Consider the following 23,069-nt stretch of genomic DNA (forward strand, 5'->3'; position numbering starts at 1 on the left):
GTGAGAAATAAATTACATTATTGGATGATGTGTCAAATTTTAAGGAACGATTAAATAGAGCAGGTGAATTGGCTAGACAACATTTAAAAGTTGCACAAAATGTGATGAAACGGGTAGCGAACAAGAAATCCAAAGTACGTAGTTTTGCCAGTGGAGATAACATTTTAGTATTGTTACCAGTGGTAGGAAAACCTTTAAAAGCAAGGTTTTGTGGACCTTATCAGGTTGAAAGTAATTAAGTGAGGTGAATCATGTGGTAAAAGCACCAGATAGAAGGAAGACTCACCGAGTGTGTCATGTGAATATGCTTAAAAGGTACTTTGAAAGGGAAGGAGAGAAAAAGGAGGAGGTTTTAATGATTCTAACTCAAACTGACAAACCAAATCCAGATGACTGTGAATTTGACATATCTCAAATTAAATTGGAAAACGAAGATGTTCTTAAAAATTGGGATAAATTGTTGAGTTACCTTCCAGAGGAAAATCGGACTGACCTGAAGGAGTTATTGATATCACATGGGCAAGTTTGTGGAGATAAACTGGGAAGTACTAAAATGGCTATGATGTAGATGTGGGAAATGTGATTCCAATCAAACAACACCAATATGGACTCAACCCTTTAAAATTGGCACAGGTTAACAAAGAGATTGAGAGTATGCTTAAAAATGGCACAACAGAAGTGGTTTGCAGCCAATGGAGCCCACCCATAGCGATGCCACCAAAACCGGACGGTACCCAACGGTTGTGTGTGGACTATAGAAAGGTTACTGCAGTTCCAAGAACGGACTCTTATCCTATCCCATGTTTGGAGGATTGCATTGAGAAAGTGGGACAATAAGAACTAGGAGCAGGAGTAGGCCATATGGCCCCTTGAGCCTGCTCCGCCATTCAACAAGATCATGGCTGATCTTTTGTGGACGTGGCTCCACTTTCTGGCCCGAACACTATAACCCTTTAGTCTTCAAAAAACTATCTATCCTTATCTTAAAAACATTTAATGAAGGAGCCTCAACTGCTTCACTGGGCAAGGAATTCCATAGATTCACAACCCTTTGGGTGAAGAAGTTCCTCCTAAACTCAGTCCTAAATCTACTTCCCCTTATTTTGAGACTATGCCCCCTAGTTCAGCTTTCACGCGCCATTGGAAACAACCTGCCCGCATCTATCCTATCTACTCCCTTCATAATTTTATGTTTCTATAAGATCCCCCCTTATCCTTCTAAATTCCAATGAGTACAATCCCAGTCTACTCAACCTCTCCTCGTAATCCAAACCCCTTCAGATCTGGGATTAACCTAGTGAATCTCCTCTGCTCACCCTCCAGTGCCAGTACATCCTTTCTCAGGTAAGGAGACCAAAACTGAACACAATACTCCAGGTGTGGCCTCACTAACACCTTATACAATTGCAGCATAACCTCCCTAGTCTTAAACCCCATCCCTCTAGCAATGAAGGACAAAATTCCATTCGCTTTCTTAATCACCTGTTGCACCTGTAAGCCAACTTTTTGTGACTCATGCACGAGCACACCCAGGTCTCTCTGCACAGCAGCATGTTTTGATATTTTATCATTTAAATAATAATCCCTTTTGCTGTTATTCCTACCAAAATCGATAACCTCACATTTGTCAACATTGTATTCCATCTGCCAGACCCTAGCCCATTCACTTAACCTATCCAAATCCCTCTGCAGACTTCCGGTATCCTCTGCACTTTTTGCTTTACCACTCATCTTAGTGTCGTCTGCAAACCTGGACACATTGCACTTCGTCCCCAACTCCAAATTGGGGCTGGTTTAGCTCACCAGGCTAAATCGCTGGCTTTTAAAGCAGACCAAGCAGGCCAGCAGCACGGTTCGATTCCCGTACCAGCCTCCTCGGACAGGCGCCGGAATGTGGCGACTAGGGGCTTTTCACAGTAACTTCATTGAAGCCTACTTGTGACATTAAGCGATTTTCATTTCATTCAAATCATCTATGTAAATTGTGAACAATCAGCTTTTATTTCCAAATTGGATTTACTTAAAGGTTACTGGCAGGTACCTTTATCTGAAAAGGTGAAGGAGATTTCAGCTTTTGTAACTCCTGATGGAATATACCAATTCAAAGTTATGATGCCATTTGGCATGAAAAACGGACCAGCCACATTTCAACGGTTAACTAACAAAGTTGTTTCAGGATTACTCAATTGTGCGGTATACGTCGACGATCTGGTAATTTTCAGCCAGACATGGACAGAACATTTGAAACATCTGATGGAGTTATTCGATCGATTTCAGGGGGCGGGTTTGGTGATAAACCTAGCCAAAAGTTGATTTGGAAAGGCCCAAGTCACTTTCCTTGGCCACACAATCGGACAGGGTCGAATGGTCCCACAGGATGTGAAAACAAAAGTTATTGGGGAGTTTCCGATACCCTTGACACAACGGGAAATAATGCGATTTCTTGGTACAAATGGATTTTACCGGAAATTTGTACCCAATTTCAGCAGTGTGGTCGCTCCACTGACGGACTTGCTCAAGAAGCGTAACAAATTCTAGTGGACAGCAGAGTGTCAACAGGCATTTGATGGCCTGAAGGCTGTGTTAACCACTGCTCCTGTGTTAGCCACCCCAAATTATACAAGATCATTCAAAGTGGCGGTTCATGCGAGTGATGTGGGTGTAGGTACGTTGCTTCTGCAAGACGACGACGAAGGGTTAGGTCGGCCTATTGATTATTTTTCAAAAAAATTGAGGTCTCACCAGAATAAGTATTCCACGATTGACGAGACATTGATTTTGGTGCTGGCTTTGCAACATTTCACATTTATGAGACCAACAATCCGTCTGACACCGTTATATAGACTGATACTAATCAGCTGATGTTTTTGCAGCGATTCCGGAATAACAATGCAAGGTTTTGCAGTCATTTCATTTTAAAATAGTACATGTGGCGGGACGAGAAAACATGAAAGCCGATGCTTTGTCACGAATGTGATGAACGGAAGCAGTTTCAATTGGAGGAGGAAGAACAAAAAAAAAGGGCCATCTTCTTATACCTGTTTGCGTGTGTTTTTTTTTAAACAAAAAAGTATATTTACTGCATGCATTTTTTGAAGAATGGTGAAAAGGTGAAGAGTGAAACCATCTTGAAGTTGATGGTTTGTTTTTTCTTCTTGGGGGAGGTGTCATGTGAGAGTACCTTTAAGAAATGGGTGTTTATAAATGGGTGTGTATATAAATATCTGTAGTGAGAGTACCTTTAAGAAATGGGTGTTTATTACTGCAGCGATGTCAGAGTGTGGTTGGAGCTGGGCTGTCTGTCCGCTTTTTACTTTTGTTTTAGGCTGTTTGCTGCAGGGTGTGTTTTAGATTTGTTTTCACTGTTGGAGCTGAAGCCAGACAGAGCACGTGTACTGTTGATCTCTCTGCCATGAAAAGACTATATCTTGATCATTTGGTGAATTCAGAATTAGAAATGTTCTCAGTAGTGAATGTAAACCTAATGTACTTCTGTTAAAAGGGGTTTCTTTTGGCTGGATGTTGTTTGGGAAGTTATTGAGAATTACTTAGTGTTGTATTCGTTGGGGGTTGTATTTGAATTGATGGTTGCTGAGATGTTCCCTGTATGTTTTAAAAAGGTTAACTCGAGTTCATAGAATAAACATTGTTTTGTTTTTAAAAATATTTTTCCTTTTCTGCTCTACAACACATGTAGAGTGGACCGTGTGCTCCCCATACCACAATCTATTAAAAGTTGTGGGTCAGGTGAACTCCATGATACACTCTGGGGTTCTCTAAACCGTGGCCCATAATAGGATGTTGAGTCTGGAGAAGGGTGTGTAGATAGCCTGGGTCACATTGAGATCAAAAGGACGAGGTGTTGGGCATTTGTAAAATATTAAGGTGGATCAGTCCCCAGGGCCAGATGGGATCTACCCCAGAATACTGAAGGAGGCAAGAGAACAAATTGCGGAGGCCTTGACAGAAATCTTTGGATCCTCACCGTCTTCAGGTGATGTTCCGGAGGACTGGAAAATAGCCAATATTGTTCCTTTGTTTAAGAAGGGTAGCAAGGATAATCCAGGGAACTACAGGCCGGTGAGCCTTACGTCAGTGGAAGGGATTTTACTGGAGAGAATTCTTCGAGACAAGATCTACTCCCATTTGGAAGCAAGTGGATGTATTAGCGAGAGGCAGTATTGTTTTGTGAAGGGGAGATCACGTCTCACTAATTTTTCGAGGAGGTCATAAAGATGATTGATGCAGGTAGGGCAGTGGATGTTGTCTATATGGATTTCAGTAAGGCTTTTGACAACGTCCCTCATGGCAGACTGGTGTACAAGGTGAAGTCACACGGGATTAGAGGTGAGCTGGCAAGATGGATACAGAACTGGCTAGGTCATAGAATGCAGATAGTAGCAATGGAAGGGTGCTTTTCTAATTGGAGGGCCGTGACTCGTGGTGTTGAAAATGAAATGAAATGAAAATTGCTTATTGCCACAGGTAGGCTTCAAATGAAGTTAGTTACTGTGAAAAGCCCCCAGTCGCCACATTCCGGCGCCTGTTCGGGAGGCTGGTACGGGAATTGAACCGTGCTGCGGGCCTGCCTTCAAAGCCAGCCATTTATCCCTGTGCTAAACCAGCCCTGGTGTTCCGCAAGGATCAGTGCTGGGACGTTTGCTGTTCGTAGATTTGGAGGAAAATGTAACTGGTCTGATTGGTAAGTTTGTGGATGACACAAAGGTTGGTGGAATTGCAGACAACAGTGAGGACTGTCAAGAGGATACAGCAGGATTTAGATCATTTGCAGACTTGTGCGAAGAGATGGCAGATGGAGTTTAATCCAGACAAATGTGAGGTAATGCATTTTGGAAGGTCTAATACAGGTAAGGAATATACAATGAATGGTAGAACCCTCAAGAGTATTGACAGTCAGAGATCTAGGTGTACAGGTCCACAGGTCACTAAAAGGGGCAACACAGGTGGAGAAGGTAGTCAAGAAGGAATACAGCATGCTTGCCTTCATTGGCCAGGGCACTGAGTATAGAAATTGGCATATTGCAGCTGTATAGGCCACACTTGGAGTATAGTGTTCAATTGTGGTCGCCACACTACCAGAAGGATGTGGAGGCTTTAGAGATGGTGCAGAAGTGGTTTACCAGGATGTTGCCTGGTATGGGGGGTATTAGCTATGAGGGGAGGTTGAATAAACTTGGTTTGTTCTCACTGGAACAAAGGAGGTTGAGGGGCGACCTGATAGAGGTATACAAAATTATGAGGGGCATAGACAGAGTGGATAGTCAGAGACTTTTTTACAATGTGGGAAAGTGTGAGGTTATGCATTTTGGAAGGAGAAATGGTGGCATAGACTATTTTCTAAATGGGAAGAAGCTTTGGAAATCAGAAGCACAAAGGGACTTGGGAGTCCTTGTTCACCATTCTCTTAATACAGGTAGGGAACCTGCAGGTTCAGTCGGCAGTTTTGAAGGCAAATGCAATGTTCGCATTCATGTCGAGAGGGCTAGAATACAAGACCAGGGATGTACTTCTGAGGCTATATAAGGCCCTGGTCAGACCCCATTTGGAGTGTTGTGAGCTGTTTTGGGCCCCGTATTGAAGGAAGGATGTGCTGGCCTGGGAAAGGGTCCAGAGGAGGTCCACAAGAATTATCCCTGGAATGAAGAGCTTGTTGCAGGAGGAACGTTTGAGGACTCTGGGTCTGTACTCGTTGGTGTTTAGAACCATGAGGGGGGATCTTATTGAAACTTCCTGGATAGAGTGGATGTGGAGAGGATATTTCCACTTGCAGGAAAAACTAGAAGCAGAGGACACAATCTCAGACTAAAGAGTTCCTTTAATACAGAGATGAGGAGGAATTTCTTCAGCCAGAGGGTGGTGAATCTGTGGAACTCTTTGCTGCAGAAGTTTGTGAAGGCCAGATCTCGGAGTGTCTTTAAAGACAGAGATAGATAGGTTTTTGATCAATAAGGGGATCAGGGGTTATGGGGAGAAGGCAGGAGAATGGGGATGAGAAAAATATCAGCCATGATTGAATGGCGGAGCAGACTCAATGGGCCGTGTGGCCTAATTCTGCTCCTATGTCTTATGGAAAGTGCAGGAATTCAATGTGGAATGGGTTCAGGATCTCATCCTGTCATGTTCAAGACGTCGCAAATGTCCACACAATTAGCTTCTACTCACCGCACAACTTGGTCCCCCAATTTCTGTAAAATACAAGAACAACGGGTTATTAATAATTTTTAGTTTGACCTACATTAGTCAGTCTAAGTCCACTGTCTATTCATGTAATCCTTATGCAGCAACCTTCTGCGAGCTCTCCTCTGCCTACTTTTACCAGCTGACCGTGAAGACATCAGAACCCAATGACTGATTCACGTCTACATCACCAAGTTTTGTACATTTTTCCCAAATTAATTCCTATCTCCAGTTTTCTCAAGAAATTGCTGCATGCTCAATAGTTCCCCTATGTTCCCACCATGACAGTTATTTGTAAAACTGATTTCTAAAATTTCTATCAACCTTCCTTCATCACAGTGGTCCTGACCTCTCACAATTTATTGGATTTGACATTGCTGGCAAGATTGCCAATATTGTGCACGGGGAGACTTCATGTCTTACTGCAGTCCATGTGCGGAGGATGCTACCGCAATGCAGTTTTAGATTTCCATATGGAGCCATAATGGAGGGAGAGATTTGGAGGTGATGATGTTGTCACAACATTACTGCCCTTGTCCTTCTAGATGGTAAAGTGCTTAGGTGATGGAGATGCTGATGAAGCAACCTTGCAGAGTTGCTAGTTTCTGTGGAATTCTTTAGGTCCTACGCACCACCGGCAGTCGTGGAAGGAGTGGATACTAACGGACTCTTATCCTATCCCACGTTTGGAGGATTGCATTGAGAAAGTGGGACAATACACTTTTATTTCCAAACTGGATTTACTTAAAGGTACCTTTATCCGAAAGGGCAAAGGAGATTTCAGCTTTTGTGACTCCAGATGATATACTAATTATGCCATTTGGCAAGAAAAACGCACCAGCCACATTACAACGGTTAACTAACAAAGTTGTTTCAGGATTACCCAATTGTGGGGTATACATCGACGATCTGGTCATTTTCAGCCAGACAGGGAAAGAACATCCAAAACATCTGATGGAGTTATTCGATCGACTTCAGGAGGCAGGTTTGGTGATAAACCTAGCCTAAGGTGAATTTGGGAAAGCCCAAGTCACTTTCCTTGAGGAGTTTCCGATACCCTCGACACGTCGGGAAATAATGTGATTTCTTGGTATCAATGGATTTTACCGGAAATTTGTACCGAATTTCAGCAGTGTGGTCGCTTCACTAACAGACTTGCTCAAGAGGCGTAACAAATTCCAGTGGACAGCGGAGTGTCAACAGGCATTTGACGGCCTGAAGGCTGCTCCTGTGTTAGCCATCCCAAATTATACCAAACCATTCACAGTGGCAGTTGATGCGAGTGATGTGGGTGTAGGTGCACTTCTACAAGACGATAACGAAGTGCTAGAGCGGCCTATTGGTTATTTTACAAGAAATTGAATTCTCACCAGAAAACATATTGAACGATTGAGAAGGAGACGTTGAGTTTGGTGCTAGCTTTGCAACATTTTCACATTTATGTGACCAGCAATCCGTCTGACACCGTTATATACACTGATACTAATCCGTTGACGTTTTTGGAGCGATTCCGGAATAACAATGCAAGGCTGTTTCGCTGGAGTTTATTGTCACAGCTATTTCATTTTAAAATAGTACATGTGGCAGGAAGAGAAAACGTCGATGCTTTGTCACGAATGTGATGAACGGAAGCAGTTTCAGTTGGAGGAAGAAGAACGAAAAAGAAATGGACTATATTATTATACCTGTTTGCATGTGTTGTTTTTTTGAAACGAGAAAGTATATTTACTGTTGCATTTCTTAAAGGATAGTGAAAAGGTGAAACATGAAACCATCTTGAAGTTGATGGTTTATTTTTTTTCCTTCGGGGAGATGTCATGTGAGAGTACCTTTAAGAAATGGGATTTTAAGAAATGTACCTTTAAGAAATAGGTGTATATCAGTGATATCAGAGTGCGGGTGGAGCTGGGTTGTGTCAGCTTTTTACTTTTGTTTTAGGTTGTTTGCTGCAGGGTGGATTTTAGTTTCGTTTTCAGAACTGGATAGCTGCAGTCACAGCCAGAAGGGGTATTAGTCTCTCTCGCTCTGTAATCTAAAAACTGTAAATCGATCATTTGGTGATTTAAAACTAATAACTGCTCTCAGTAGTGACTTTCACCTGGTGTGCTTCTGTTAATGGTTTTGTTTTTAAGCCTTATGGATATTAAATGGAAAGTTTAAATAATTACTTAGTGTTGTAGTCTTTGGATGTTGTATTTGAATTAATGGTTGCTAAGGTGTTCACTGTATGTTTTCAAAAGGCTATCTTGAGTTCATAGAATAAACATTGTTTTGCTTTAAAAAATACTTCTCCATTTTTGCTGTTTCACACCTGTAGAGTGGGCCGTGAGCTCCCCATACTTTGGGGTTCTCTAAACCCTGGCCCAGAACAAATTAATCTGGTGAAGGGGGTCAAATCGGACTTCCAGAAGTGGGATAACATCTCCCTGTCCTTGGCAGGCAAGGTGCAGACTATTAAAATGAATGTGCTCCTGAGATGTAGTTTTTTTTTCAGTATGTCCTCATTTTTCACCCCAAGTCCTTCTTTATCAGAGTTAACAAATCCGTTTCCTCTTTCATTTGGGTCGGCAAGACCCCAAGGATACGTAGGGCATTCTTCCAGAGGGATAGATAGTCCCAAATTATCCAAATTATTATTGGGCAGCTAATATTGAGAAAGTGCTGGGGTGGTTTAGTGATCTGGGTTCCGTATAGGAACAAATGGAGACAAATTCTTGTTGGGGTTCCAGCCTCCATGCATTATTGATGGCATCATTGCCATTCCCTCCAGCAACATTTTCCTCGTATCCAGTAGTGGTGCCCACCCTGAGTCTGGAAGCACTTTGGACAACATTTTAAACTTAGCTCCATATCTGTGCTGGCCTCTATCTGCAGTAATCACCTCCTTTTGCCAGCAGGTTTTGACTCGAGGGGAAGGGTCTGGAGAGGTTTGGGGACCTGTTCGTGGAGGAAAGATTCACCAGCACTAAGGAGCTGGTGAAAACATGTCAACTTCCTGGTTCCAATCGGTTTAGATACTTTCAGATTCAATCCTACCTGCTGAAGAGGATTTTGTCCTCTCTGATGGGGGGGGGGGGGGGGCGCAGGCAGGTATTTTGTGTATTTATCGGCAGATCCTATAAGAATTGGACATTCTAAATCAAACTGCAGTCAACTTCAGGCAGGCAGATGAGAATTTCGACTTGACCAAAGTCAAATACACTATACACAGACAAATCGGCAACAGGTACGTGTGAGCAACACCACTGGAGATGGACACCCGAGGGCGGGTCCTGGTGTCCCGTCAAGTGGTCATCATCAAATCCATCGGGAGTGTGGCCTCATTGGCCGAAAGCCAGAGCAGTTTCTGGAAAGGTGCGAAGGGAGGGAAATAAAGGAAGGAAAATAAAGGCAGACACCCCAGAAGGTTCAGCGTGGAGATGACCTTAACCATTCTAAAGACTGACCAGAGAAGAAAGCAAGGCCCACTTCACGATGACGGCCTTGAGTAACATGAAACTCAGAGAATCGGACCCGCGGCTCGACCGAGTTCATCAGCAGGAGTAGTATCACAAATCTTGATAATCTTTACAGTGATTGTTATTGGGTTAATTCAAGATTTAATATATATAATTTGTTTGATTTTATACTTGTGTTGTTCTTTGTTTGCCTCGTCAATAAAGACAACTGGGTAAAACTTCTGCTTAATACACTGGTTGAAGTATCTGGGGTTTTACTCATGCAACAGCATTAGAGTCCCCTGGGTGAGATTCGATAAGAACAAAGAAAGTACAGCACAGGAACAGGCGACCATGCTGCCCGTTTAAACTAAAATCTTCTACACTTCCTGGGTCCGTATCCCTCTATTCCCATGCTACTCATGTATTTGTCAAGATGCCCCTTAAACTTCACTATCGTTCCTGCTTCCACCACCTCCTCCGGCATCGAGTTCCAGGCACCCACTACCATCTGTGTAAAAAAACCTGCCTCTTATATCTCCACTAAACCTTACCCCTCGCACCTTAAACCTATGCTCCCTAGTAATTTACCCCTCTACCCTGGGGAAAAGCCTCTGACTATCCACTCTGTCTATGCCCCTCATAATTTTGTAGACCTCTATCAGGTCGCCCCTCAACCTCCATCGTTCCAGTGAGAACAAACCGAGTTTATTCAACCGCTCCTCATAGCTAATGCCCTCCATATCAGGCAACATCCTGGTAAATCTCTCTCAACACTCTCTAACTGGATAACTGGGGCTCTTTCTGGGGAAGGTGGGACCTCTATAGACAGGATGGTCTACATCTGAACCTAAGGGGCACCAATATCCTGGGGGGGAGATTTGTTAGTACTCTTTGGGGGGGTTTAAACTAATTCAGCAGGGGCATGGGAACCTGGATTGTAGTTTTGGGGTGCGAGAGATTGAGAGTAGAGAGGTCAGGAGCACAGATCTGACTTCGCAGGAAGGCGGCAGTGTTCAGGTAGGTGGTTTGAAGTGTGTCTATTTCAATGCCAGGAGTATACGAAATAAGGTAGGGGAACTGGCAGCATGGGTTGGTACCTGGGACTTCGATGTTGTGGCCATTTCAGAGACATGGATAGAGCAGGGACAGGAATGGTTGTTGCAGGTTCCGGGGTTTAGGTGCTTTAGTAAAGTCAGAGAAGGGGGCAAAAGAGGGGGAGGTGTGGCGCTGCTAGTCAAGGACAGTATTACGGTGGCAGAAAGGGTGCAAGATGGGGACTCTTCTTCCGAGGTAGTATGGGCTGAGGTTAGAAACAGGAAAGGAGAGGTCACCCTGCTGGGAGTTTTCTATAGGCCACCTAATAGTTCTAGAGATGTAGAGGAAAGGATGGCGAAGATGATTCTGGAAAAGAGCGAAAGTAACAGGGTAGTTGTTATGGGAGACTTTAACTTTCCTAATATTGACTGGAAAAGATATAGTTCGAGTACATTGGATGGGTCGTTCTTTGTACAATGTGTGCAGGAGGGTTTTCTGACACAATATGTTGACAGGCCAACAAGAGGTGAGGCCACTTTGGATTTGGTTTTGGGTAATGAACCAGGCCAGGTGTTAGATCTGGAGGTAAGTGAACACTTTGGAGACAGTGACCACAATTCGGTGACCTTTACATTAGTGATGGAAAGGGATAAGTATACCCCGCAGGGCAAGAGTTATAGCTGGGGGAAGGGCAATTATGATGCCATTAGACATGACTTAGGATGTGTAGGTTGGAGAAGTAGGCTGCAAGGATTGGGCACACTGGATATGTGGAGCTTGTTCAAGGAACAGCTATTGCGTGTTCTTGATCAGTACGTACCAGTCAGACAGGGAGGAAAGGGTAGAGCGAGGGAACCGTGGTTTACCAAAGAAGTGGAATCTCTTGTTAAGAGGAAAAAGGAGGCCTATGTGAAGATGAGGGGTGAAGTTTCAGTTGGGGCGTTTGAAAGTTACAGGGAAGCGAGGAAGGATCTAAAGAGAGAGCTAAGACGAGCAAGGAGGGGACATGAGAAGTCTTTGGCAGGTAGGATCAAGGAAAATCCAAAAGCTTTCTATAGGTATGTCAGGAATAAAAGAATGACTAGGGTAAGAGTAGGGCCAGTCAAGGACAGTGGTGGGACGTTGTGTGTGGAGGCTGAGGAGATAAGCGAGATACTAAATGAATACTTTTTGTCAGTATTCACTCAGGAAAAAGATAATATTGTGGAGGAGAATGCTGAGACCCAGGCTATTAGAATAGATGGCATTGAGGTGAGTAGGGAAGAAGTGTTGGCAATTCTGGACAAGGTGAAAATAGATAAGTCCCCGGGGCCTGATGGGATTTATCCTAGGATTCTCTGGGAAGCCAGGGAAGAAATTGCTGAGCCTTTGGCTTTGATTTTTAGGTCATCATTGGCTACAGGAATAGTGCCAGAGGACTGGAGGATAGCAAATGTGGTCCCTTTGTTCAAGAAGGGGAGTAGAGTTAACCCCGGTAACTATAGGCCGGTGAGCCTAACATCTGTGGTGGGTAAAGTCTTGGAGAGGATTATAAAAGATACGATTTATAATCATCTAGATAGGAATAATATGATTAGGGATAGTCAGCATGGTTTGGTGAAGGGTAGGTCATGCCTCACAAACCTTATCGAGTTCTTTGAGAAGGTGACTGAACAGGTGGACGAGGGTAAAGCAGTTGATGTGGTGTATATGGATTTCAGTAAAGCGTTTGATAAGGTTCCCCACGGTCGGCTATTGCAGAAAATACGGAGGCTGGGGATTGAGGGTGATTTAGAGATGTGGATCAGAAATTGGCTAGTTGAAAGAAGACAGAGAGTGGTGGTTGATGGGAAATGTTCAGAATGGAGTTCAGTTACGAGTGGCGTACCACAAGGATCTGTTCTGGGGCCGTTGCTGTTTGTCATTTTTATAAATGACCTAGAGGAGGGAGCAGAAGGATGGGTAAGTAAATTTGCAGACGACACTAAAGTCGGTGGAGTTGTAGACAGTGCGGAAGGATATGGCAGGTTACAGAGGGACATAGATAAGCTGCAGAGCTGGGCTGAGAGGTGGCAAATGGAGTTTAATGTGGAGAAGTGTGAGGTGATTCACTTTGGAAAGAATAACAGGAATGTGGAATATTTGGCTAATGGTAAAATTCTTGGTAGTGTGGATGAGCAGAGGGATCTCGGTGTCCATGTACATAGATCCCTGAAAGTTGCCACCCAGTTTGATAGGGTTGTGAAGAAGGCCTATGGTGTGATGGCCTTTATTGGTAGAGGGATTGAGTTCCGGAGCCATGAGGTCATGTTGCAGTTGTACAAAACTCTAGTACGGCCGCATTTGGAGTATTGGTCGCCCCATTATAGGAAGGACGTAGAAGCTTTGGAAAGGGTGCAGAGGAGATTTACCAGGATGCTGCCTGGTATGGAGGGAAAATCTTATGAGGAAAGGCTGATGGACTTGAGGTTGTTTTCGTTAGAGAGAAGAAGGTTAAGAGGTGACCTAATAGAGGCATACAAAATGATCAGAGGGTTAGATAGGGTGGACAGCGAGAGCCTTCTCCCGCGGATGGAGGTGGCTAGCACGAGGGGACATAGCCTTAAATTGAAGGGTAATAGATATAGGACAGAGGTCAGAGGTGGGTTTTTTACGCAAAGAGTGGTGAGGCCGTGGAATGCCCTACCTGCAACAGTAGTGAACTCGCCAACATTGAGGGCATTTAAAAGTTTATTGGATAAGCATATGGATGATAAGGGCATAGTGTAGGTTAGATGGCCTTTAGTTTTTTTTTTCCATGTCGGTGCAACATTGAGGGCCGAAGGGCCTGTACTGCGCTGTATCGTTCTATGTTCTATGTTCTAAAGCCTCCACATCCTTCTGGTAGTGTGGCGACCAGAATTGAACACTATACTCCCAAGTGTGGCCTAACTAAGGTTCTATACAGCTGCAACATGACTTGCCAATTCTTATACTCAATGACCCGGCCAATGAAGGCAAGCATGCTGTATGCCTTCTCGACTACCTTCTCCACCTGTGTTGCCCTTTCAGTGACCTGTGGATCTCTGACTTTCAATAGTCCTAAAGTGTTTTACCATTCACTGTGTATTCCCTACCTGCATTAAACCTTCCAAAATGTATTACCTCACATTTGTCCGGATTAAACTCTGTCTGCCATCTCTCCGGCCAAGTCTCCAAACAATCTATATCCTGCTGTATCCTCTGACAGTCCTCATTGCTATCCGCAATTCCACCCACCTTTGTGTTGTCTGCAAACTTACTAATCAGACCAGTTACATTTTCCTCCAAATCATTTATTTATACTACGAACAGCAAAGGTCCCAGCACTGATCCCTGCGGAACACCACTAGTCACAGCCCTCCAATTCGAAAAGCATCCTTCCATTGCTACTTTCTGCCTTCTATGACCTAGCCAGTTCTGTATCCACCTTGCCAGCTCACCCCTGATCCCGTGTGACTTCACCTTTCGTAGCAGTCTGGGTTAGCACAAGGCTAAATCACTGGCTCTGAAAACAGACAAAGGCAGGCCAGCAGCACGGTTCAATTCCCGTACCAGCCTCCCCGAACAGGTGCCGGAATGTGGCAACTAGGGGCTTTTCACAGTAACTTTATTTGAAGCCTACTTGTGACAATAAGCAATTTTTATTTCATTTAATTTCAGTCTACCATGAGGGACCTTGTCAAAGGCCTTACTGAAGTCCATATAGACAACATCCACTGCCCTATCTGCATCAATCATCTTTGTTACCTCTTCGAAAAACTCTATCAAGTTAGTAAGAAGTGACCGAGTTGCATCTAGGTCGAACTCACCAACCTCTTATTCTCCAACACTCCGTCTGAGCCCGAATTAAGAGGGCAAAGGCCCCACGAGGAGGCCAATCTTGAGTGAGTGAATCGGGTCATAACCAGGTGTCTGTAACACGAGGCCAACAAACTACGTATTCAGAGCTAGGATATTCATGGGAGTTGGCTAAACTCAGTGGGAGGGAATTTAGTAGAAATTGGACCCCTACCTGACTAATTCCCACACAATGGCCCAAGTAGGTGGAGTGCGGAGGAAACCCACGCAGGCACGGGGAGAACGTGTAGACTCTGCACAGACAGTGACCCAAGCCAGGAATCAAACCAGAGACCCTGGCACTGGAGGAGGAGGATTTCCTGGAATGTAGAAAGAATGGATTTCTCGACCAATACGTCGAGGAACCAACCAGAGAGCAGGCCATCCTAGACTGAGTATTGTGCAATGAGAGAGGATTAATTAGCAATGTTGCGGTGCAAGTTCGTTTAGGGAAGAGTGACCATAATGTGGTAGACTTCTTCATTAAAATGAAGAGTGAGACTTAAAGAAAGCTAACTTTGATGGTGTGAGATGTGCATTGGCTAGAATAAGCTGGCAAAGGATACTTAAGGGGTTGATGATGGATAGGCAACGCAAGGGTGGAAGTGTCAATTACAAGGTGAGAGGGGGAAAGTTTAAAGGATATGTGTGGGGTAGATTTTTCTACGCAGCGAGTGGTGGGTGCCTGGAATGTGTTGCCAGAGGATGTGGTGGAAGTATGTACATTAGCAACATTTAAGAGGCATCTGGATGGGTATATAAATAGGGAGGAAATAGAGGGATATGGACTGAGTGAAGGCAGAAGGTTTTGTTTTTAGTTAGGGCATCATGAACAGCACAGGCTTGGAGGGCCGAAGGGTCTGTTCCTGTGCTGTACTTTTCTTCGTTCTTAGCACACGGATGAACTTTGTTAATTGTACATCCCTGTCTGGCACGAGTAAAACGGGGAAGGTGGCTGAACCATGGCTAAGAAGCAAAATAAGGGATAATATTAAAGCCAAAGAGGAGGCATACAAATTGGCCAGAAAAAGCAGCAAGCCCGAGGTCTGGGAGAAATTTAAAATTCAGCAGAGGTGGATAAAGGGTTTAATTCGGAAGGGGAAAATAGAATGAGAATAAGCTTACAGAAAACAAAAACCGACTGCAAAAGCTTCTACAGATATGTGCAGAGAAAAAGACTGGTCGGTCCCTAACAGTTAGAATCAGGTGAATTCATAATGGGTAACAAAAAAATGGCAGACCAGCTGAACAAATACTTTGAATCTGTCTTCACTATGGAGGGCATAAATAACCTTCCGGAAATACTAGGGGGACAGAGGATCTAGCATTAAGGAGGAACTGAAGGAAATCCTCATTAGTCAGGAAATTGTTTTGGGGAAACTGATGGGACTAACACTGGATAAGTTCCCAGGGCCTGATGCTCTACATCCCAGAGTACTTAAGGAAGTAGCTTGAGAAATAGTGGATGCATGTTCATTTTCCAGCATTGTATAGACTCTAGAAGAGAGCCAATGGATTGGAGGGTAGCTCACGTCGCCTCACGTTTTCAAAAAGGAGGTTGTGTTGGGTGATTTTAACTTTCCCTGTATTGACTGGGACACACTTCCTGCTAGAGGCATGGATGGAGCAGAATTTGTAAGGAGCGTCCAGGGAGGTTTCTTGAAACAATATGTAAATACCCAACTGGAGAAGGGGCCATATTAGACCTGGTGCTGGGAAATGAGCCCGACCAGGTGATCCAAGTTTCAGTAGATCATTTTGGGAACAGTGATCATAATTCTATAAGTTTTATGAATAAGGACAAGAGTGGTCCTCAGGTCGAGGTGTTAGACTGGGGGAAGGCTAATTACAACAGCATTAGGCAGGATCTGGAGACTGGGCGAGGCTGTTTGAGGGAAAATCAACTACCGGCATGTCATTTGGTTAGAACTCAGGAACGTCGTGTACCTGGGAAAAACAAAAGATAAGGGTGGCAAGTATAGGGAACGTTGGATAACGAGGGATATTATGAACCTTGTCAAAAAGAAAAGGGAAGGCAGCACGGTGGTGCAGTGGTTAGCATTGCTGCCTCATGACACCGAGGTCCCAGGTTCGATCCCGGCTCTGGGTCACTGTCCATGTGGAGTTTGCACATTCTCCTCATGTTTGCATGGATTTCGCCCCCACAATGTGCTGGGTAGGTGGATTGGCCTCACTAAAATTGCCCTATAAATTGGAAAAGATGAATTGAGTATTCTAAATTTATAAAACAAAAACGAAAAAGAAAAAGGAAGCATTCGTAAGGTCTAAAAGGCTCAGGACAAGGCCCTTGAAGTACATAAAGAACTTAGGTAGGAGTTAGGACGGCTAAATGGGGTCATGAAATGTTATTGGCAAACAGGACTAAGGAAAATTCTAAGGCGTTTTATACAAATGTGGTATAACCTGTCTGATTATTATTGTCTCGTATTTTATTTTAATAAAATGATAAAAATACAGAAAACAGTACATGAATACCAAACAAATGGGACCCAGGGCCCACTTACCACCTCCCTAAACCAGCCCAACCCACCAGAATAGGCCACTCCAACATGGCTGAGGAGAGAGGGAAAGAACAGTCCATCCCTCTCAAGGGGGGCATAATTCAGCCCGGAATAACCCCAGCACATCATAACCAAACTGTACAGAGCACATCAAAAGACAAGGAACAACACCACCAGCTGCAGAGGCAGTGCCTCCCTTGCCCCCCCCCCCCCGACCGCAGAGATCTACACCGATGGAAGGGCACTCCGAGCAGCCGGACTCACCGGAAAAGGTCTCGCTGACACGGGGTAATGGAAGGAGGGGGAATATCCCTACCCCCACCAGCATCGGTTACATGCACCAAAAGAAAACACAAAAAACGGGCAGAAATATTGTGAATACAACAAAAAACAGCACCAATATAATAATAAGCATATGAGCAAACATTAAATAACAATATGCACCAGCCATTAACATGGCCTACCAAACTTAACTAGAAACAGTCATTACAACACGGAAGCAGCCAACAGCCTTCAAGGACGTGTCATTACGGCCTCCAAGGTATCCAGTTGAGATGAGCCACCACCGCCCTCCTCCTTTAGTCCCAACATCCGGTCACCTGCTCCAACCAGCCCCCGGTCCAGGCCACAAAGGTAGGAGAGGTAGGAACAACACATGGATTCCAAACATAGAAACAGTAAACAGTCAGCACTCCAGACAAAAGCAGCATCAGATGGTAAATTTGTCCTCCAAACCTCCAGCATGTTGCAGTTGATTCGGGACTCTGCCCTTCCTCACCGGCAGCAGGGCACCATTCCTCCCTCTCCTGCAACAAGTCCTTCAGATGAACCAGCCACCACTCTTCTCTCCTTCTTCATCCAAGAGTCAGCAGCAGTAGTCCATCAAACTAGCAAAGGGTAGGCAGTTGTTAAATCCAGCCTCAGGCTTAACCACAGACCAGGCCTAACGAGCAGAATGTCCTGACCCTCACTCATGTTTGCCTCCACAGCCCATGTGTGCTCTCTCCACAATCCTTAGTGAGTATGAGCTCCCCCAATGAGGAGGGCGGAGACATCTTTAGCAGAGTCACCTGCATAAATAGGCCAGTGTGAAACCATAAGGCCATAAGACATCGGAGCAGAATTAGGCCACTTGGTCTATCGAGTCTGCTCCACCATTCAATGATGGCCGATATTTTCTCATCCCATTCTCCTGCCTTCTCCCCATAACTCCTGATCCCCTATTAATCAAGAACCTATCTATCTCGGTGTTATGGGCCAGGGTTTAGAGAACCCCAAAGTGTCTCATGGAGTTCCACTGACACACAACTTTTAATAGATTGTGGTATGGGGAGCACACGGCCCACTCTACAGGTACAGCAGAAATGGAAAAGTATTTTTTTTAAAAGCAAAACAATGTTTATTCTATGAACTCAAGTTAACCGTTTTAAAACATACAGTGAACACCTTAACATTCAAATACAACCCCCAAAGAATACAACACTAAGTAATCCTTAAGGTGTCCTTTTAACATCCATAAGATTACGGTGGCAGAAAGGATGCTAGATGGGGACTCTTCTTCTGAGGTAGTATGGGCTGAGGTTAGAAACAGGAAAGGAGAGGTCACCCTGTTGGGAGTTTTCTATAGGCCACCTAATAGTTCTAGGGATGTAGAGGAAAGGATGGCGAAGATGATTCTGGAAAAGAGCGAAAGTAACAGGGTAGTTGTTATGGGAGACTTTAACTTTCCAAATATTGACTGGAAAAGATATAGTTCGAGTACATTAGATGGGTCATTCTTTGTACAATGTGTGCAGGAGGGTTTCCTGACACAATATGTTGACAGGCCAACAAGAGGCGAGGCCACATTGGATTTGGTTTTGGGTAATGAACCAGGCCAGGTGTTAGATCTGGAGGTAGGTGAGCACTTTGGAAACAGTGACCACAATTCGGTGACCTTTACGTTAGTGATGGAAAGGGATAAGTATACCCCGCAGGGCAAGAGTTATAGCTGGGGGAAGGGCAATTATGATGCCATTAGACATGACTTAGGATGTGTTGGTTGGAGAAGTAGGCTGCAAGGGTTGGGCACACTGGATATGTGGAGCTTGTTCAAGGAACAGCTATTGCATGTTCTTGATAAGTACGTACCAGTCAGGCAGGGAGGAAGGGGTCGAGCGAGGGAACCGTGGTTTACCAAAGAAGTGGAATCTCTTGTTAAGAGGAAGAAGGAGGCCTATGTGAAGATGAGGCGTGAAGTTTCAGTTGGGGCGCTTGATATTTACAAGGAAGCAAGGAAGGATCTAAAGAGAGAGCTGAGACGAGCAAGGAGGGGACATGAGAAGTCTTTGGCAGGTAGGATCAAGGAAAACCCAAAAGCTTTCTATAGGTATGTCAAGAATAAAAGAATGACTAGGGTAAGAGTAGGGCCAGTCAAGGACAGTGGTGGGAAGTTGTGTGTGGAGGCTGAGGAGATAAGCGAGATACTAAATGAATACTTTTCGTCAGTATTCACTCAAGAAAAAGATAATATTGTGGAGGAGAATGCTGAGACCCAGGCTATTAGAATAGATGGCATTGAGGTGCGTAGGGAAGAAGTGTTGGCAATTCTGGACAAGGTGAAAATAGATAAGTCCCCGGGGCCGGATGGGATTTATCCTAGGATTCTCTGGGAAGCCAGGGAAGAGATTGCTGAGCCTTTGGCTTTGATTTTTAGGTCATCATTGGCTACAGGAATAGTGCCAGAGGACTGGAGGATAGCAAATGTGGTCCCTTTGTTCAAGAAGGGGAGTAGAGATAACCCCGGTAACTATAGGCCGGTGAGCCTAACGTCTGTGGTGGGTAAAGTCTTGGAGAGGATTATAAAAGATACGATTTATAATCATCTAGATAGGAATAATATGATTAGGAACAGTCAGCATGGTTTTGTGAAGGGTAGGTCATGCCTCACAAACCTTATCGAGTTCTTTGAGAAGGTGACTGAACAGGTAGACGAGGGTAGAGCAGTTGATGTGGTGTATATGGATTTCAGTAAAGCGTTTGATAAGGTTCCCCACGGTCGTCTATTGCAGAAAATACGGAGGCTGGGGATTGAGGGTGATTTAGAGATGTGGATCAGAAATTGGCTAGTTGAAAGAAGACAGAGAGTGGTAGTTGATGGGAAATGTTCAGAATGGAGTTCAGTTACGAGTGGCGTACCACAAGGATCTGTTCTGGGGCCGTTGCTGTTTGTCATTTTTATAAATGACCTAGAGGAGGGCGCAGAAGGATGGGTGAGTAAATTTGCAGACGACACTAAAGTCGGTGGAGTTGTAGACAGTGCGGAAGGATGTTGCAGGTTACAGAGGGACATAGATAAGCTGCAGAGCTGGGCTGAGAGGTGGCATATGGAGTTTAATGTGGAGAAGTGTGAGGTGATTCACTTTGGAAAGAATAACAGAAATGCGGAATATTTGGCTAATGGTAAAATTCTTGGTAGTGTGGATGAGCAGAGGGATCTCGGTGTCCATGTACATAGATCCCTGAAAGTTGCCACCCAGGTTGATAGGGTTGTGAAGAAGGCCTATGGTGTGTTGGCCTTTATTGGTAGAGGGATTGAGTTCCGGAGCCATGAGGTCATGTTGCAGTTGTACAAAACTCTAGTACGGCCGCATTTGGAGTATTGCGTACAGTTCTGGTCGCCTCATTATAGGAAGGACGTGGAAGCTTTGGAACGGGTGCAGAGGAGATTTACCAGGATGTTGCCTGGTATGGATGGAAAATCTTATGAGGAAAGGCTGATGGACTTGAGGTTGTTTTCGTTAGAGAGAAGAAGGTTAAGAGGTGACTTAATAGAGGCATACAAAATGATCAGAGGGTTAGATAGGGTGGACAGCGAGAGCCTTCTCCCACGGATGGAGGTGGCTAGCACGAGGGGACATAGCCTTAAATTGAGGGGTAATAGATATAGGACAGAGGTCAGAGGTGGGTTTTTTACGCAAAGAGTGGTGAGGCCGTGGAATGCCCTACCTGCAACAGTAGTGAACACGCCAACATTGAGGGCATTAAAAAATTTATTGGATAAGCATATGGATGATAAGGGCATAGTGTAGGTTAGATGGCCTTTAGATTTTTTCCATGTCGGTGCAACATCGAGGGCCGAAGGGCCTGTACTGCGCTGTATCGTTCTATATTCTATAAGACTTTAAAAAACCCTTTAAACAGAAGCACATCAGGTTAAATTCACTACTGAGAGCAGTTATTAGTTTTAAAATCACCAAAGGATCGGTTTACAGTCTTTAGATTACAGAGAGAGAGATTCATACACCTTCTGGATGTGACTGCAACTATCCAGCTCTCAAAACTAAACTAAAACACACCCTGCAGCAAACAGCCTAAAACAAAAGTAAAAAGCTGACAGATAGCCCAGCTCCAGCCACACTCTGACATCACTGGCAAACACTCATTTCTTAAAGGTACTCTCACATGACACTCTGTCTTAAAAGACACTCAGTGAATTGGCCTCCACAGCCTTCTGCGGAGAAAAGTTCCACAGATTCACCACCCTCTGGCTGAAGAAATTCCTCCTCATCTCTGTTCTGAAGGATCGTCCCTTTAATCCGAGATGGTGTCCTCTGATTTTAGTTTTTCCTACAAGTGGAAACAGGGGCTGGTTTAGCTCACTCAGCTAAATCGTGGCTTCTAAAGCAGACCAAGCAGGCCAGCAGCACGGTTCGATTCCCGTACCAGCCTCCCCGGACAGACGCCGGAATGTGGCTACTAGGGGCTTTTCACAGTAACTTCATTTAAGCCTACTCGTGACAATAAGCGATTTTCATTTCATTTTCAACATCCTCTCCACGTCCACTCTATCCAGGCCTCGCAGTATCTTTTAAGTTTCGATAAGGTCCCCACTCATCCTTCTAAACTCCAACGAGTACAGACTCTAGAGTCCTCAAACGTTCCTCATACGACAAGTTCTTCATTCCAGGGATCATTCTTGTGAACCTCCTCTGGACCCTTTCCAAGGCCAGCACATCCTCCCTTAGATACGGGGCCCAAAGCTGCTCACAATACTCCAAATGGGGTCTGACCAGAGCCTTACACAGTCTCAGACGGACATCTCTGGTTTTGTATTCTAGCCCTTTTTTTTTTATAAATGTTTTTATTGGGTTTTTTTGAACAAGGTACAATTACCGTTATGTACACAGAATAAGAAACACATACATATATATATATATAATACACACATTTAGGGGAGAAGGGCACATCCCAACATATAAAAAAAAATACAATAACATATGAAATGGAATAACTGGTGGGGTATTGTGCACCAGCTCGACAGCGGCATCTCTGTAATATCTGGCAAAGTTACCCACCCCACATAAGTAGGCGACTGCCTGCGGGGGCGGGGGGGGGGGGGGGGGGGGGCGGGAAGCACACCTTTGGGTGCCGGGGAGAAAATCACAGTGTGCGATATTTGGCTGTGCTGTGTGTTGCTGTCGCCCGCCCTTCCCGGTCGGGTCTCGCTGCCGTCCCACGCTCGCCCCCGCTTCTGCCGCTCCGCCTGTCCTACATCTCCAGTTTCCTCGTTCCCCGCTCCTGGAGATGTCATGCACGTTTTGGCATCCCGTGTCCTCCCTCCGGCTCCCGCTTCCCTGCCCCCCCTTCCACGGTTCGCCTCCCTCTCCCCAGGTTTAGCTGTCTTTCCCCCCCCCCCCCCGTGGTTCGCCCCTCCCTCCTCAGGTTTAGCCATTCCCCCCACCCCCTCCCTCCCAGTCCATCTCTCCCCTCCATGCCCCGGCTACCTTCCCGCGACTCCCGACCATTTTCCCCTGATTCTTGGCCACCCGGCTATTCTTCCTCGTGTTCGTTGGCCACAAACAGGTCCCGGAACAGCTGCATGAATGGCTCCCACGTTCTGTGGAAGCCGTCATCTGACCCTCGGATGGCAAATTTGATTTTCTCCATTTGGAGAGATTCCGAGAGGTCGGACAGCCAGTCTGCAGCTCTGGGTGGTGGTGCTGACCGCCAGCCAAACAGGATTCTACAGCGGGCGATCAGGGAGGCAAAGGCAAGG

General features: G+C 45.0%; 1 protein-coding gene across 1 annotated transcript in view; it reads right to left on the bottom strand.

Annotated features, from left to right (window-relative positions):
* Positions 1-23,069, bottom strand: part of LOC119955928 (neutrophil cytosol factor 2-like) — a 116,666-nt gene that overhangs the window by 24,810 nt on the left and 68,787 nt on the right. Inside the window, exon 5 of the mRNA XM_038782585.1 lies at positions 6,184-6,206. Within this exon, the coding sequence (XP_038638513.1) occupies positions 6,184-6,206 (23 nt within the window). The remainder of the gene's footprint in view (positions 1-6,183; positions 6,207-23,069) is intronic.

The sequence above is a fragment of the Scyliorhinus canicula genome, chromosome 21 (genome assembly GCF_902713615.1).
Source record: "Scyliorhinus canicula chromosome 21, sScyCan1.1, whole genome shotgun sequence".
NCBI lineage: Eukaryota > Metazoa > Chordata > Chondrichthyes > Carcharhiniformes > Scyliorhinidae > Scyliorhinus > Scyliorhinus canicula.